General features: G+C 39.1%; 1 protein-coding gene across 3 annotated transcripts in view; it reads left to right on the top strand.

The window, feature by feature from the left end:
• Positions 1–19,048, top strand: part of kif21a (kinesin family member 21A) — a 142,221-nt gene that overhangs the window by 76,072 nt on the left and 47,101 nt on the right. For all 3 annotated transcript variants that reach the window (XM_063072490.1, XM_063072491.1, XM_063072489.1), the window contains exons 16-22: positions 2,637–2,744; positions 5,342–5,410; positions 8,345–8,562; positions 9,373–9,520; positions 11,285–11,476; positions 13,181–13,282; positions 14,768–14,933. In XM_063072490.1, the coding sequence (XP_062928560.1) occupies positions 2,637–2,744; positions 5,342–5,410; positions 8,345–8,562; positions 9,373–9,520; positions 11,285–11,476; positions 13,181–13,282; positions 14,768–14,933 (1,003 nt within the window). The remainder of the gene's footprint in view (positions 1–2,636; positions 2,745–5,341; positions 5,411–8,344; positions 8,563–9,372; positions 9,521–11,284; positions 11,477–13,180; positions 13,283–14,767; positions 14,934–19,048) is intronic.

Here is a 19,048-nt window from a genome sequence, read left to right as displayed (position 1 = left end):
TCCCCCCCCCACCCCCGCCACTTTCTGCTTTTTGCAGGGATCCCTCCCTGCGTGACTCCCTTGTCCATTCATCCCTCCCCACTGATCTCCCTCCTGGCACTTCATCCTTGCAAGCGGAACAAGTGCTACAACTGCCCCTACACCACCTCCCCCACTACCATTTGGGCCCGCAAACAGTCCTTCCAGGTGAAGAGATACTTCACCTGTGAGTCTGTTGGGGTCATATACTCTGTCCAGTGCTCCTGGGGTGGCCTCCTGTATATCAGTGAGACCTGATGTAGTTTGGGAGACAGCTGCACCGAGCACCTACTCTCCGTCCACCAGAAGAAGCAGGATCTCCCTGTGACCACCTATTTTAATTCCATTTCCCATTCCCATTCCAATGTGTCTATCCATGGCCTCCTCTACTGGGTAGCCTCCAACCTGATGGCATGAACATCGATTTCTGGAATTTCTAGTCATGCCCCCGCCCTCTCCTTCACTAGTCCCCATCCCTCTCCCTCTCTCACCTTATCTCCTTGTCTGCTCATCGCCTCCCTCTGGTGCTCCTTCCCATTTTTCTTTCTTCCTTGGCCTATCCCCACCTATGTGACTCTCCCCTTCTTCGACCCTGTATCTCTTTCACCAATCTACTTCCCAGCTAATTACTTCATCCCTTCCCCTCCCAGTTTCACCTGTCACCTTGTGTTTCTCTCTCCCCTCCCCCACCTTTTAAATCTACTCCTCATCTTTTTTTATCCAGTCCTTTCTTGCCCCAAAATGTTGACTGTACTCTTTTCCATTGATGATGCCTGGAGGTGATAGGTGAGAGGAGGTAAGAGGCCAGAATGCAGATAGAAAAGAAGGGGAGGGGGAGGGAATTTTTTTTTTACCCAAAGGCGAAATCAGTATTCATGCCATCAGGTTGGAGGCTGCCCAGACAGAATACAAAGTGTTGCTCCTCCACCCTGAAGGTGGCCTCATTGTGGCACAAGAGGAAGCCATGTACCAACCTGTTAGAATGGGAATTAAAATGTTTAGCCGCTGTGAAGTTCCACTTTTGGCGATGGAGAAGTACTCAACAAAGCAGTCCCCCAATTTACAATAAGTCTCACCAATGTAAAGGAGCCTGCATCAAGAGCACCAGACAGAATAGACGACCCCAACAAATTCACAGATAAAGCGTTGCCTCACTTCACGTGAGGAGAAATAGTAGGAAAAAAAATCTTAAATATTAAAGCCTATTCCTTTCAGTCACCATAGTGTTGATCAGCTTGAAAATACAAATGTTAATTTCACCTCCTCACCACCCACCCTGTCGGCTGGTGGCGTAGTGGCATCGGCGCCAGACTTTGGAGCGAAGGTTCCTGAGTTTGAACCCAGCCGGCTCCCCAGGCACTCTTTCTATCTGTGCTGGGTTGAGCATCAAGCTAGCAACTCGACCTCGTGAAAAAGACATTGCCTGCTACAGAAACATCAACAGTAAAAAGTTGATGGCCTATGCTCTCTTGTGAGTTTTTAAAAGAAGGCAATTTCCTTTTTTTCATCACCCACCTAATGAAGCATGGCTTGTGTCTGAGGGAAATATGAAGACAGGTAAAGTTGATAGAAACAGTAAATGTGCTTCTGTTGTTAAGCTGTACACTTTTTGAATGTTGGCATGTAATTTAAGTACCACTAAAGCTGTGTCATGATTCCCTATAATATTACTAAATACTATTGTTAGTATTTTATGGAAATTGATATGCAAGGTGGGCAGAAGTTAGTCTTGATTGCACCTTAAATTTGTTTGCATCCTGCTGACCAAGTGAAAGTGTTAGAAACAATGACATTTTGAAGCTGGCTGCCAGAACTTAACGAAAGGTTGAGGACCTGGAAGTTTATTGTTTCTCTTTCTGCACATTCTGTCTGACTTGAGTGTTTCCAGCATTTTTTGTTATTTCAGATTTCCAGCAGCTAGTTTTGTATTGTTCGGTATTGTTCCTGTCGGTGCTTTATTAAAAAAAATTGCATCTTTGCCAATTCCTTTAAGAAATGGCTGACATGCTGTGTGGAACAAGCTTCCAGAGAAGTGGTTGAGGCGGGTTCGATGTTGTCATTTAAAGTTAAGTTGGATAGATATATGGACAGGAAAGGAATGGAGGGTTATAGGCTGAGTGCAGGTCGGTGGGACTAGGTGAGAGTAAGAGTTCGGCACAGACTAGAAGGGCCAAGATGGCCTGTTTCCATGCTGTAATTGTTATATGGTTATATGGACATTCTCTGTCTTGATGGATATGTTGGATGTCTCAGAGGAGGATGATTGTGGATAAGTTATTTATAATAGATGTTACAATGTTAAAATTGTGCATGCATTTTAAACTTTGATTTATCACATGTAAGGCAAACCAACGAAAAAGGAGAAAAGTATGATGGGAGGAAATCGTATGTGGGTCCATTAATAGTAACTTTTACAAGTTCATGGTCTTCTCAGTAACGACAAGTATGGCTGAGTTCAGCGATAGAATAAGAAGGGCTAATGCTTGGACCTGATACAAGTATTAAATTTCTTATTCTCAAACATTACCTAGCCCTAGATTGAAGAAGGTAATTAAGGATGATGGTGACATTCAGAAAACATGCATTCAGAAACAATGTCCATTCTTGCTGTTTTGAAGGTCCGTCTCATGAGACAAATGAAGGAAGAACAAGAACGTGCTCGAATGACAGAATCTAGAAGAAACCGAGAAATTGCTCAGTTGAAGAAAGATCATCGCAAGCAAGAAGTGAGTATTGAGTTGTTTGAAAATGTTCATTGTCAGAAGGATGAGATCAGTTCTAATACTCAAGAAATTGAAATTAATGTTTTGAACTTTGCATTTTTGTAATATATTTTTGCATTAGATCATTTTGTACCCTAGATTGAAAGATTCCCTACAGTATATCTAATTAAAATGTTATTGTGCTATCTTGTACTTTTCGCCATTTAAAAAAATCAGTAACTGGGAATTTGATTTTGTGTTATTGGTTGGAGATCCTGTAACACTGCCTATTTTTGTAAGAGAAGGTGGTCATTTTCACTGTTTTGGATGTTGTTTTATTGTATTTGCCTAAAATTTTCAATTGATATTTTTTTCTTTACAACCTGAAAGGTTAGAAATGCTAATCTGCCAGACATTATTGTTAATTTATCACTAGTCATTGAATTAACCAAAATCAAAATATATTTGCTGTTCATTAATCTGATGCTTCAAATTTGAAGTCCTCAAGCAACTAATCTCATAACTTGAGAGACTTCGGAAATGTCTGCCTATGGAATTCTATCTTCTTTGTGATATGTCGGGGAAAGCAATTTGCAAAATAAAAATCCTTGCAAACGTAACAAGTGCTACACCTGCCCCTACACCTTCTCCCTCACTACCATTCAGGGCTGCAGACAGTCTGTCCAGGTGAGGTGACGCTTCAGTTGTGAGTCTGTTAGGGTCATAGCTGTTCCCGGTGTGGCCCAACATAGATTGATAGAGCACTTAGCCGAGCACCTACGCTCCATCTGTTAGAAGAAGCGGGATCTCCCAGTGGCCATCCATTTTAATTCCACTTCCCATTCCCATTCCGATATGTGTATCCGTGGCCGCCTCTACTATCGCAATGAGGCCACACTCAGGTTGGAGGAACAACAGCTTATATTCCGCCTGAGTAACCTCCAACCTGATGACACGAACATCAATTTCTCGAACTTCTCGTCTTGTCTCTCTCCCCTCCCCCCCCCCAAACCACCATTCCTCACCCCCTTTTCCCTCTCTCACCTTATTTCATTGCCTGCCTATCTCTGGGCATCCTCTCATCCTCTCCCCTTTTCTTTCTTTCAGGGCCTTCTGTCCTCTCCTATTAGATTTCCCACTTCTCCAGCCTCTTTCACCAATCAACTTCACAGCTCTTTAATTCACCCTCCCCCTTCCAGTTTCACCTATCACCTTGTGTTTCACCTTGCCCTCCCCCCACCTTTTAATTCTACTCCTCATCTTTTTTTTCTCCCCAGCCCTGCTGAAGGGTCTCGGCCTGAAACATCGACTGTACTCTTTTTCATGGATGCTGTCTGACTTGCTGAGTTCTTCCAACATTTTGTGTGGGATACTTATTAATTGATTTATTGAGAAAAATGATCCAATATTATATGCATTTCTTAGAAAAGTATGTGTATCTTTGTTTTCAGTAACTGGTGCAACACACCCCCCAATTCTGACCAATAAGATATATTCAGCTTCAAATCCAGTTTAAAATACCACCCCACAACAAATGTGAAGCCAGTAAATCCCTTAACTTCAGTGTTCTCAGCCACTCTACTGTGGGGTTTGCAAATAGCTATGTTGAGAAGAATGTCAAATTTTATTCCCTTGATAGATTCTGTACATTACAAAGGCAAGTGGGATTAGTAGATAGACAAGATGATCAGCATAGACACAGTGCGATGAATAGCCATATTTCAATGCCATGTAACTCTGACTTAGTGCCTCAATCCGTCACACATTAAGGAACTTCACAAGTTTGCTGATTTTAGCAAATCTGTGAGTGAAATCATGCACTCCACACAGTCTTCCTCAATCTGAAGGTTATCATGATCAACAGCATGCTACTATTTATTATTCATTCTTTTTACTCTTTGAACAAATTTACGACTGTGACACAAATTTTTTAAAAGTAGAAGATGCTCAGCAGCATATTTTAATTTCTATGTTAGTTGGAACATAGTTATCACCATCATTACATGCTATGTTGTATGACCATGTTGTTCTTGGCAAATTTTTCAACAGAAGTGATTTGCCATTGCTTTCTTCTGGGCAGTGTCTTTACAAGACTGGTGACCCCAGCCATTATCAGTACTCTTCAGAGATTGCCTGGCATCAGTGGTCCCATAAACAGGACTTGTGTTGTACACTGGCTGCTCATACAACCATCCAGCATCTGCTTCCGTGGCTTCACTTGACCCTGATCGTGATGGGGAGGGGGAGGTGTTAAGCAGGTGCTACACCTTGCCCAAGGGTGACCTTTAGGCTAGTGGAGAGAAGAGCACCTTGCACCTCTTTTGGTAGAAATGTATCTCCACCCCATGTTAACACAGTACTGTGGTAAGAAGTATGTCTATTGTCATTCAACAGAGGTTGTGCAGAATTCTGAATGCTGCAATATTTGTGTATTCAAATTAGTTTTTGAACCTGAAAAAAATATGCACAACACTATGTATGGGCTTCTTAGAAATATAAAACTGCAAGTTTTCGTTCTTTTTATTTTGGCCTGCTTCAACTACAAAAGGCAAGTTTTTTGAGTTTCTGAACATATAACAGAGCACAGCCCTTCATATCCCTTCACTTTTATCCCCCTTCAGCATCAAATGAAAATTCTGGAAGCTAAGAAGCGGCAACAAGAAATAATTCTAAAGCGCAAAACTGAGGAGGTGAGCCATTTGTTCATCATTTTGTCTGTGTATATAATATTCTTTCAGATTAATGGAAGACATAGCTGAAATTTATATATGCTGAAAATTAGAATGTCATTGTCTATATGACTCCATGATCAGTATTGTTTATAGCAGTAAAATGATTCAACTAAATGAGAACATCACATTTGAGAAATTAATGCGCAAATTGTAGCAAAGGCTTTGTAAATTATAAGAATCGTGAAATTAAGGGGTCTTGTGAAGTAAATATGGATAAAGCTGTGTTATCAGTTTCAATGTTGTGAACAAAAATGCTGTAAAGAGTTGTTATTACAATTGGAGTTTACCAATGTGTTTTTTTTTCTGATTGAAAACTCTTGGAAAATGTTTTTTGAAATGGAAATCTCAAATGAGTTATCCCTGTCTTGTTTGCACAATGATCAGCTTAAATTGCAAGGTAAAATTGTGCAGCTCTCTTGATTCAGAATATACCTTAAATAATTGTGTTCTAGATCTTGATTATTTGTAGCTATTACAAAAGAGTGTTGAATGATAAATCCTGTATAAAGTTCAGAGCATGCTTCAGGTGTCTTCTTGAATTCCAATATCATTAACCAGGTACAAAATAATTTGTTTCTGTCCCTGTCAGTGACATCAGATGGGGCAAGTTTGGACATGAGAGTGAATGACAAAATAACAAATGTATGTTTGAGCATATTTAAGACAGGAAGTTTTTAAAATTTACCCATGGAATCTAGGGATGAAGTGTTGAGAAAGTAGTGGTGTAAAGTTAGAATACCAATAAAGCTTGGTGGAAAATGTGAATTTAAGTTGTATCACAATTTTTTTCATGCTTCAATCAAAAACGTTTGTATTTAAATAAATTTCAGATGCTCTAAAGCAGGGGTGGCCAACCTTTTACATTCCATGTGTCAATTTTTTCATGCACGAGTTCGGATGTGCCATACAATTCTTGTACCCTCATTCAATTCTTGCAAAAGTATGTTAATATAGACATATTTAGCATTTTTACATGATATATTGATTTAATATAAAAACAAGATAAACATTACTTACCTTAATGAGACTTCTAACAAATATATTTTGTCGTCTTCAGATTTCTTCCTTTTTCTTAATCACATGTTCTTTCCGTAACTCAGACCCAAGTACTAGCTTCAGTTTTTCTTCTATTTCAGTCTGATGTTGTGTTTTACAGTGTCTATTAAGATCATGTCTTCTATTATGTGAGAAAATGTTTTCACAAACAATGCACAACGGTTTTCCTGACAGACCTGCTATAAATAAGAACTCATTTTCCCACTGTTCATTGAATTCACGCATACTATCAACTTTCTGCTTTTCTTTTGCACTGTGATAAGTAACTGAATGTAAAAACAAGGCTTAATTTTTTAAAAAAGTACAAAACTGTAAATGTTCGCAAAGGACGAACAAAGCACAACTCTGTAGCGCACGAGTGTCAATAGACAATAGGTGCAGGAGTTGGCCTTTCAGCCCTTTGAGCCAGCACCACCATTCACTGTGATGGCTGATCAACCACAATCAGTACCCTTTTCCTGCCTTCTCCCCATATCCCTTGACTCCGCTATCTTTAAGAGCTCTATCTAACTATTTCTTGAAAGAATCCAGAGAATTGGCCTCCACTGCCTTCTGAGGCAGAGCATTCCACAGATCCACAACCCTCTGTGTGAAAAAGTTTTTCCTCAACTCTGTTCGAAATGGTCTACCCCTTATTCTTAAACTGTGGCCTCTGGTTCTGGACTCCCCAACATCGGGTACATGATTCCTGCCTCTAGCGTGTCGGATCCCTTAATAATCTTATATGTTTCAATCAGATCCCCTCTCATCCTTCTAAATTTCAGTGTATACCAATTGTAAACTGACTGGCAAAAACCTGCGACGCATCGCTGGTGCAGACGCCTGGCACCTCAGGATCAAACAAGTATCAAACGTATTGAACAGTTATGGAACGACTGCAGAACAAAAGTCCTTCTTTCGTAGTTTGACTCCTTGTACATTTTTTTTCAACTGAAAACAGATTAATGTGAAAGAAGATAACATTTGTCAAAAGATGTGCATGAAATAATAAAATCGTAAAAATAATTGCTAAGATTTAGATTTATTCTCAGTAAAACCCATTTCTAGCTCTAATCTACTTAAATTCCTGTTATAGATTTTTCTTTTCTACAAATCGGTTTTTGGTTAATACATTTTGCATGAGTAGGCTTTTTTTAATTATCACTGTGGTGCAATGCGCCATTTCTAATCATCCAATGTGCCACTTTCGGCGCATGCACCATAGGTTGGCCATCCCTGCTCTAAAGCAATTAGCTGAATGAGTACTTCTAAAAGTGTACTACTTTAGAAATACAGGGATTAAAAAGCCAGTTTGAGTATAGTAGCTTCACACAAATAGCAATATGATGCTAATAACCAGACAATCTGTTTAAATGTTATTCATTCAGATAGGAAAATATCAGAACTTCAAAATAAAAATTACTTATTTTAGTATTTGGATGATGCTGACATTTGTAGCATACTTCCAATGAGCTCTAAAAACTGTACAGGGAAAACTCAGCCTTTTTTAATGTAAATATACTCCTATGCCTTTGGGTAGGGAAATCTATTGGTGAATAAAATATATTGTATACATTCTCTGACATTAAATTGAAAATGAAGGATTGCTTGCAACTGAAATGGGATTGTGTAACTGATGTTCCTATGTATCCAGAGCGCTCGTCCTCAATGACAGTGGCATTTTCAGTTTGAGATGCTCTTGAAATAGCCAAGGAAAGATTGCCTAGTATTTTTCAGATGGAGGGCTGTGGTCCCGGTGCAGCTCGATGGGAGTGAACAGTTTAAATGGCTCGGCACATTTTGGTTGTTTGTAAGGACAAGTTTGAACTGTAAGTTCATTTTGTTATTGCCTTTTAGGTAACAGCACTTAGAAAGCTTTCAAAACCAATGTCGGATAAAGTAGCTGGGCGAGTGAGCCGTAAACTGAGCTTGCCAGATCCTGTTTCAGAGTCACAATCTCACGCCGGTTTCACCGATCATGACCGAACTACCAACTTCACTGGTGTGTACAAAGGGAGAAATCTTGCTTCCCGGACCATGGGTGCTCCAGCAGACAAGACAAATGGGGGCTTGAGGTATTTTTGACACTTTTTAATCCTTCGGAATTTTCAAATTGGAACAAAATTTGGATGTGATTTTTTTGGCCTTTATAATTGATTTAATATGACCCAAAATGTTCTAGAGTCTAAAATATTCTGACTTTAATCCCTTGGGTAATTGATTCATTTCACATTGGATAAATATTTAATACATTTCCTGTGATTTATAATCATTCTGAGCCCTTCCAGCAAATGACTATGTGATACCGCTGATAAACAGTCCTCATGAGAAAGCAGGAAGTTGGACATTTTTTACATCCACCTGATTACAGAACTAAAATTACATTGGCTAAAGGAGACTGAAAAATAGACTCCTGATGCCCTTAATACCACAGTTCCTCACAAATAATGGTCATCCTGGGAATATCTCTGAGGTTGCTCACAGTGAAGCTAAGGCTACAATGACATACTACACCCAACCCCTCCATGGATATAGAAATTTGTATGCAACTTGCAGCTTGAGTTTTGGCAAGTTGAAGCATACAAACACTCAGACCACAAACCTACCTACGTTCTTCACTCTGCTTCCCTCCCCTCTCCAACCCACCATATAGTAGGTTCCCAAACCTTTTGAAAGGTTACACTTGCATCTAAATTACCTCATCAAACCTCACTTGCCTCAACAAAACATCTCAAATTAACTACCACAGGCACTATTTAGCTATAACAAATCTTTGTTGACTTTCTCCTTCCACATTATCTCAATATATTAACTTTGTCCTGACAGTTCATAAATTATATAGAAGCAATGCTGGGGAATAACAGATTACTTCTGATCAATTACAGAAAGAAATACCAGAGAAAAATTGCAAGTACATATACTTCAAGAGCAGCAAGGCTGAAATGGCAGTCACTTGAACGTAGGGTTACTGAAATAATTATGCAAAGGATGACCATTGCCAACATGGAAGCTGATATGAATAGACTTCTCAAGGTAAGAGTTTTTTTTATTATTGTTTTTGCTCCATTTCCATTTTCGTTTGAATGTGAATATTAGAATTTGCAAGAAACTTCTTAAATTGCTGCTTGTGTTTTTGCTTTGCACTAATGATCAGTGGCATGGTAAATTGTTTCTTTTCTTTCCAGTTAAATAATGATCCCTCATTTTTCCTTTTTTTTCTCTACATTAATTTATCATGTATTGCTTTGTACGGCTGCTGTAACGTTTAACGAATTTCAATTTCATGACGTATGCAAGTGATATTAAACTTTATTCTGATTCTGTGTGTCATAAATTATATGGATAAAGTAAAATGCTGTAGATTGGTCATGGTTGCTTTCACAAATAACTCTTGGACGAATAACTATAATTTGTTGTATGATGTAAATGTTTCTCAAAGATGTTAATTTTGTGAATTTAAGTTGTAAGGCCTACTTCAGCATACTGCATTTTAATTACAAACAGCTGACAATCTTAACTTTGAATGTAAAATTATGTGCATTGACAATTTGAGATCTGTGAACAGCTTGCTTCGACAGGCTGAATATTTTTTTGAAAATGCCAAAGTTGCACACCTGGTTTGAGAGGATGTTTTAATTCTTCTATTTGATTTAATGAAGGAGAAAATATCTTGAATTTGCAGTATTATTCTTGTGCTGATAAGTTGTGTAAAATTCTTGTAATTATCTTGCTTTTCTCTAGCATGTTCTAATTATTTTTAATCTCTTCTTGATCTGATTAATACCTCTGAAATTTTATTTTGCCTTTATAAATTTTATTATTTATTTCCATTAGCAAATGGCTGATAAAAGTTATTGCAGGCAGCTAATTAGAATTCAACAGACCCTGATCATCATCCCTCCCACCTGACAATTTTGTTTATACTGTAGGTGACACTAGATCATATTGTTGCTGGCTGACTAGTAGAGTAAAGAATGCTGATGTATTTTTACACATCTCTTGTAATGTTAAGTTGTAAGCTTACAGGTACAGTGGATTCTGGTTAATTAGGATATATTGAGACCATTTTGGCCCAATTAAGTAGCTGCCCCAATTAGCTGAACTGTCATGGAAATAGTTAAAAGGGAGTAAAGAAGACATCTGAGTAACAAATTATGCATTTAAATGAAATACAGAACAAATTACAGCACTGCCAATTCTAGCACAGTACTATAAAACAGTGTATTAGTTCCTAATAGTTATCGATGGAGGAATTCATCCAGTGTACACAGTGAACAAAATCAATGCAGACACATTATGCGGAAAATGGACAGCTTTTATACAATGCTGTTGACAATTTCTTCCTCCAGATCTTCATTTTCATTGTAATATCCAAAATGATTATCAATGCCTTCAATTTTTTTGTAGTTTCTAACTTGTTGAAGTAGTGAAATTGTTTCATTTTCACTCCCGGCCATTTCTGGTATCCCCACGCCTGAATGCTTAAAACCACAGTGAGCAAAACAGTCTTACTGCTTATATCTCACAAGCTATCAGTGACAACACTCACACGCACACGCAACTGAAGCTATTTAAAAACTGCTTGCTCTAAGCACGGTGTTGAGTCTAACGGCTCAAATGAAAAAAAAATGTCCCAAATAAGTGGCTGCCCCCCAATTAACTGGTATCCAATGTATTTAGTGCGTCTTTGTATTAGCATCAAGCAATGCAGCAAGCATGAAGAGCAGTATTGTTATATTTCAGAATGTTATTGGTTCGCAACCTTCAAATGTTTCTCTTTCATTATTAAAATTACAGCAACGTGAAGATTTGACTAAAAGACGAGAGAAACTGAATAGAAGAAGAGAAAAGTTTGCACTGGACTGTGTAGATGATAAAGCAATTCATAGCATTAGTGAAGAAACAGAATCACTTAGTGCAAATATTGACTATGTTAATGATAGTATTTCTGAATGCCAAGCCAACATAATGCAGATGGAGGAAGCAAAGGTAAGGCAATTTACTATTTTTTCTTGGTGTTTCTGACAGAAAAATAACTTTTTGTATATATAATTTCCAGTGACTTCCTTAATTACGGTTCATCATTCTTCCACACCAAAGTATAAATGGAACAGAGTGAAGATTTTTAAAAATCTATTGTACCTCTTCAGAAACCATGTGGCTAATTCTTAGATTCAACTTAAGGGTGCACATTAGATGCCTATTGGCATTTGCCCTTAACTTTAGTATTTCTTGCCAATAGTTTAATGAATTCAATGCTTTCAGGAAAGAAGTCATCACTTGAACAAAGTTTCCCTTGCACTGTCGAACATGCAGTGGTCTAAAGATTAAAAAGATTTTGCACAATAATAGTTCCATTATAACTATGACTAAAACTATGTGGTGATCAAGGCATTTAACTGGACCCATAATTCCAAATTGTGGCATAAAATAGATCATTAGGGTCCTAGATCTTGAAGTTTCATTCTGTAAGTTAGTTATATGTGCACACTGTGTATGAACAAGGAAAGCAAGTAACTAACTAAACAAGTAGCAAATAACCACTAATCTCCCTCCTGGCACTTATCCCTGCAAGCGGCCAAGGTGCTAGACCTGTCCATTCACCTTCTTCCTCACCTCCATTCAGGACCCGAAACAGTCCTTCCAGGTGAGGAAGCACTTAATTTGCTGGTCTGTTGGAGTAATCTATTGTATCAGGTGCTCCTGATGCAGCCTCCACTACATTGGTGAGACCTGTGGTAAATTGGGGGACTGGTTCGTCGAGCACCTTCACACCATCTGCCAGAAGTGGAACTTCCCAGTGGCCAAGTATTTTAATTCCCATTGGTCCACGGCCTCCTCTCATGCCACAATGAGGCCATCCTCAGGGTGGAGGAACAACACCTTGTATTCTGTCTGGGTAGCCTCCAACCTGATGGCATGATTTCTCCTTCCGGTAAAAAAAATCCTCTCTCCCTCCCCTCTTCTTCTTTTCCCCCACTCTGGCCTCTTACCTCTTCTCACTTGACTATCACCTTCCGCGGGTCTCCTCCTTCTCCTCCCCTTTCATATTCCTTCCTCTCCAGCCCTTTACCTTTCCTACCCACCTTGCTTCACCTATCATCTTTTAGCTAAGCCCCATTACCCTCCCACCACCTTTTTATTCTGGCATCTTCCCCTTTTCAGTCCTGAAAGAGGGTCTCGGCCTAAAACAATGGCTCTTTGTTCATTTCCATAGATGCTGCCTGAACTGATGAGTTCCTCGGCTTTTTCTGTGTGCTTCAAGTAACAATATTTTCAATAATAGGGCTGGTGGGGGTGAGGTGTGATGGTCCATTAATAGGTTCATCTAGTTGATACAGAAAGCAGCTGTACTAACTTGTCTGCATATTCTAACACTGATATGCTTGAATGAACCTCTTCAGAACTACACAGCGTCAAGTGTAGATGCACTTAATTGGCAAAAACAAATACCAACAGTCTTTTGCTCTCTGTGCAGCTGATTCAATGGATTATTTTTCTTTCCTTTCTCTATTTTGTCAATATGTCTTCCCACACGGTGCGCATTCATAAAAATAGTAAATATTGTAACACTCAGCAGATCAAGCAGCATTTGTGAAAAGAAAGTTAATATTTTAGGTTGAATTTGCTTTGAGAACTATTCTTCATTCTCCAACACTGAAAACAGTAGGATTATTTTATTTCATTTTGCAGGAGGAAGGAAGAACAGTGGATGTTTCAGCAGTGATCAGTTCTTGTACTTTGACAGAAGCTCGTTACATGTTGGATCACTTTCTCACAATGGTTATTAATAAGGTAAATCTGTGATCAAAACTTGGCCCCATTAAATTAAGTCAGTTAGTCTTCATATAAGACTAAAATTAATAGGTCAGCAGTGGAAACCTCTGGTGGATAATGTAACCTCTGGTGCATCCATTATTCAGTACTGAAGTTCTTGAAGTTAAAGGTTGAGTGTGTAGCATAGCCACGTTAGACCATTTGTCTTTACTCCCTCATTCCCATGATTCGTATTGATTCCCCTGCTCTCCACTGACAGTATGCATAGTTTGCAACAGCCTGTTACCAGCATGTCTTTGGGACATAAGAAGCAGCAAACATCCAGGGAAATCCCACTTGGTCATGGGGAGAATTGCAAACTCCGTACAGACATCACTTGAGTTCAAATCCAATCTTAGATCGCTGGAACTATGCCACGGCAACAACAACTGTTGTGCTACTGTACCAACCGCAACTGAGAAATACCTGATCATGGAAATCCGGAACACTGATGTATACCAAAAAAAGCATTGACTTCAACTCACGCTGAACTTCACTTTAAGTTCTAGTCAACTTTTCCTAGCATCTTATGAACTTCAATTTCTCCGATCGATCCCCATGTTAGATATTGTGAAACTTCTTGGTAAAAGCCATGTAAACAACATTAAGTATGCCATTCATCAACTCTCTATCTGGTGATAATGAATTCACTGGATAATGACCTCCCTTCATAAATTGCTGCAATTCTTGATAAAATTATCTATCAATAAAATTATTTACTCTGTCCCTAGTTTTTCTAATAATTTGACTGCAACAGTATCTGAGAATGTGAATTGTTTGTTTTATGCATCACTGACTTCTGCTTATATAATTCAATTTTTTTTAATATAGATTGCTATTGGGGTGACTAAAACAAATAATTACTCAAAATAGCGACAAATATATTGGGGGTTATTTATACATACCTAATGAATGATTTGTGTTCTTTATCTGGAGCTCTATTAACTAAGTATATTTCTTCACTGCTGCTGAGGTTTCTAGATTTTAATCTAAAGTATCAGTTTTTGCTTCTGTTTGAGATTTGACTTCCAGCTAATGAATGCTTCAGGTTTATAATCTTTGACATCCTGAACAAAAATAGTCATTGAACAGTACTGGACTTCATGGAATTCCTCACTAAGTGGTTTGTGATGGATTTTTTTTTTGGCATTGAAGCCTGAAATTTTAGAGTTTTTCAAGTTGTGGGTTTTTAAAAGTATACAGTTTGAGATGTTTTTCCCCACCAGAGGAGAACTTTGACCCTAGCTTTACTTCTTGTAATAGAAATGGTACATTTTAGGATGAAAAAGATTAGTTTTAATATTAGTCTTGATGGTTTTGGACAACCTTCTTCAAGAACAAATTAAGATTTGGAATAACTTTTCAATCCTTATTGAGGTTGAGGAAGACTATAACCCGTGATTTGATTATGTGCTTTAACTATGTTAAAGAATAGACCTCAGAATATATTTTGTTTGGTCTTAGGGTCTTCAAGCTGCTCAAAAGGAATCTCAGATTAAAGTTCTAGAAGGCAGAGTAAAGCAAATAGAAATTAACAGTTCAACTCAAAATCAACTGCTACTCCATATGTTGAAAGAGAAAGCTGAATTTAATCCAGAGCTTGAAGCTTTACTTGGAAATGCTTTACAAGGTAAATGTTCTGTACTCATCTTCATATTTGCATGCATTTTTTGTTTCCAGTGCATGACATTAAGATTTAATTGCACAGTTGCTGGCATCTTTAATTAATATGTTTGGAATTAAATTTTGTATTTTTGGTATATGTTGAGATAAATCCAGTCAATAAATTTGCTTTGGAAAAATAACTCAAAATAATTATAAATCAAATTTATCTGGTTATGTAAGTTAAACTTTTCAGATGCATCCCTCAGGGTTAATGTAACAAAGGCATTTTAATTAAGTTCAAAATACTTAACTTTTAGGTCATGTTGAAATAGCATATTGTCAGGCATTAGTTCCCTTAAAACTAATGACTTCAAACAATCCAAGACTATGAGCTTTTTGGATCAGCTGAAGGTCACGAAGAAAGGGACTTTGTCCTGGATTTCCAGTCAGTGATGAAGTAGTACTTGTTATCCTATTGGAAAGTTACCCCAAAAAGGAGCACGAGGCTCTGACATACAAATTCTCCTTTTTCCATTGTGATTTGTAATTGCTGTACCATCTCAACAGATCCTGTGCAAACCAACAACTATGCCGTTATTAAACTGGTTGACTACATGGTTTGGCTGCAAAGGCTCTTGATGTGCTTTTTTGAACAGGACAGTATTAACATCATAACAAGAAAGAAGAGCAGGAGTAGACATAAGTCCTCCAACCTTGCTACATACTAATTTGATCTTGGCATTCATTTTCCATCCAATTTGCCTAAACCCTTGATTCCCTCTTGGAACAAAAATATATTAATTTTACCTCTTATATACCTTTTATATATTGGCGAGACCCGACGCAGACTGGGAGACCGCTTTGCTGAACATCTACGCTCTGTCCGCCAGAGAAAGCAGGATCTCCCAGTGGCCACACATTTTAATTCCACATCCCATTCCCATTCTGACATGTCTATCCAGGGCCTCCTCTACTGTAAAGATGAAGCCACACTCAGGTTGGAGTAACAACACCTTATATTCCGTCTGGGTAGCCTCCAACCTGATGGTATGAACATCGACTTCTCTAACTTCCGTTAAGGCCCCACCTCCCCCTCGTACCCCATCTGTTACTTATTTTTATGCACACATTCTTTCTCTCGCTCTCCTTTTTCTCCCTCAGTCCCTCTGAATATACCTCATGCCCATCCTCTGGGTCCCCCCCCCCCTTGTCTTTCTTCCCAGACCTCCTGTCCCATGATCCTCTCGTATCCCCTTTTGCCTATCACCTGTCCAGCTCTTGGCTCTATCTCTCCCCCTCCTGTCTTCTCCTATCATTTTGGATCTCCCCCTCCTCCTCCAACTTTCAAATCCCTTACTCACTCTTCCTTCAGTTAGTCCTGACAAAGGGTCTCGGCCTGAAACGTCGACTGCACCTCTTCCTACAGATGCTGCCTGGCCTGCTGCATTTACCAGCAACTTTGATGTGTGTTGCTTGAATTTCCAGCATCTGCAGAATTCCTGTTTTTGTTTTTAATTTTACCTCATTCATCTCTCTTGAGGAGTGGTCTTCAAAGATTCATGATCCCCTGAGATAAGGAATTCCATCGGAACCCCTTGTTCTGGAAAAAATACATTCAAATTTTCATACCAGTACCCAACCAAACTCACTCAAATACTGACAAAACTAGAATTTTAGGTCTTTCATTCTTAATGCCAATGAATATGGACTCACTCCGCTCCATTTTCTTAAAAAAAACCAAATAAGCCTTTGTCTGAACGCCCTCCATTGCAAGTATATTCCTCAAATGAAGAGATCATAAGAGTGTTCTCATCAATGCCATATTGTACCGAGGCATTTCTATTTCTATCCTCCTTGTAAAAGAAGCCAGTATACCATTATATGATAACTTTGTTTCATATGCAAGAACATAGGGGTCCTAGTGAATAGCTGCATTCTGTGCTGTTTCCATACTTAAATAATATTTGGCTTCTGTCTTGCAACTGAATGACCTCAGTTGAGTTGCAGATACCAAATTTTTGTCCACTCAAATGACCTATTGCTACTTTTATTTTTTTCGCCATCTTTGTACTGCTAGCACAATTGGTAGCAATATATTCAATCCTTCCTTCAGGGAATCATTAATAACTCTAGAAACATAGAAAATAGGTGCAGGAATAGGCCGTTCGGCCCTTTGAGCCTGCACCGCCATTTATTATGATCATGGCTGATCGTCCAACTCAGAACCCTGCCCCAGCCTTCCCTCCATACCCCCTGATCCCCGTAGCCACAAGTGCCATATCTAACTCCCTCTTAAATATAGCCAATGAACTGGCCTCAACTGTTTCCTGTGGCAGAGAATTCCACAGATTCACCACTCTCTGTGTGAAGAAGTTTTTCCTCATCTCGGTCCTAAAAGGCTTCCCCTTTATCCTTAAACTGTGACCCCTCGTTCTGGACTTCCCCAACATCGGGAACAATCTTCCTGCATCTAGCCTGTCCAATCCCTTTAGGATTTTATACGTTTCAATCAGATCCCCCCTCAATCTTCTAAATTCCAACGAGTACAAGCCCAGTTCATCCAGTCTTTCTTCATATGAAAGTCCTGCCATCCCAGGAATCAATCTGATGAACCTTCTTTGTACTCCCTCTATGGCAAGGATGTCTTTCCTCAGATTAAGGGACCAAAACTGCACACAATACTCCAGGTGTGGTCTCACCAAGGCCTTGTACAACTGCAGTAGTACCTCCCTGCTCCTGTACTCGAATCCTCTCGCTATAAATACCAGCATACCATTCGCCTTTTTCACCGCCTGCTGTATTTGCATGCCCGCTTTCAATGACTGGTGTATAATGACACCCAGGTCTTGTTGCACCTCCCCTTTTCCTAATCGGCCACCATTCAGATAATAATCTGTTTTCCTATTTTTGCCACCAAAGTGGATAACTTCACATTTATCCACATTAAATTGCATCTGCCATGAATTTGCCCACTCACCCAACCTATCCAAGTCACTCTGCATCCTCTTAGCATCCTCCTCACAGCTAACACTGCCACCCAGTTTCTTGTCATCCGCAAACTTGGAGATGCTGCACTTAATTCCCTCATCCAAGTCATTAATATATATTGTAAACAACTGGGGTCCCAGCACTGAGCCTTGCGGTACCCCACTAGTCACTGCCTGCCATTCTGAAAAGGTTCTGTTTATTCCCACTCTTTACTTCCTGTCTGCTAACCAATTCTCTATCCACATCAATACCTTACCCCCAATACCGTGTGCTTTAAGTTTGCACACTAATCTCCTGTGTGGGACCTTGACAAAAGCCTTTTGAAAATCCAAATATACCACATCCACTGGTTCTCCCCTATCCACTCTACTAGTTACATCCTCAAAAAATTCTATGAGATTCGTCAGACATGGTTTTCCTTTCACAAATCCATGCTGACTTTGTCCAATGATTTCACCACTTTCCAAATGTGCTGTTATCAGATCTTTGATAACTGACTCCAGCAGTTTCCCCACCACCGACGTTAGGCTAACTGGTCTATAATTCCCCGGTTTCTCTCTCCCTCCTTTTTTAAAAAGTGGGGTTACATTAGCCACCCTCCAATCCTCAGGAACTAGTCCAGAATCTAACGAGTTTTGTAAAATTATCACTAATGCATCCACTATTTCTTGAGCACTCTGGGATGCAGATCATCTGGCCCTGGGGATTTATCTGCCTTTAATCCCTTCAATTTACCTAACACCACTTCCCTACTAACATGTATTTCGCTCAGTTCCTCCATCTCACTGGACCCTCTGTCCCCTACTGTTTCTGGAAGATTATTTAGCTAAATAGCTAAATAGCTATGACCTCAATGTTGATCCCTGCGGTGCTTCGCCAGCTACAGTTTGCCTAACCTAAATTGAATTTTATTAATTCTGACTCTTTCTGTTAGCCATTTCTCTCCATGCTGTTATGTTCCCCCTAGGGCTAATGTCCTGGACTCTTAATTTTGGTAACATTTCATATGGCACTTTATTAAATGTCTTTTGGAACGCCAAATGTACGTATTAATGGGGTTCACTTTATCTATCCAGCTGGTTGCATCCTCAAAGAAGTTAACCAATTTATCAAACACAGTTCACATTTTCTAAATCAGGAGTCACATTTGTT

Source organism: Mobula hypostoma, chromosome 20 (assembly GCF_963921235.1).
Source record: "Mobula hypostoma chromosome 20, sMobHyp1.1, whole genome shotgun sequence".
Classification (NCBI taxonomy): Eukaryota; Metazoa; Chordata; class Chondrichthyes; order Myliobatiformes; family Myliobatidae; genus Mobula; species Mobula hypostoma.
Note: the sequence above shows the minus strand (reverse complement) of the source record. Positions and strands in the feature narration are given on the sequence as shown.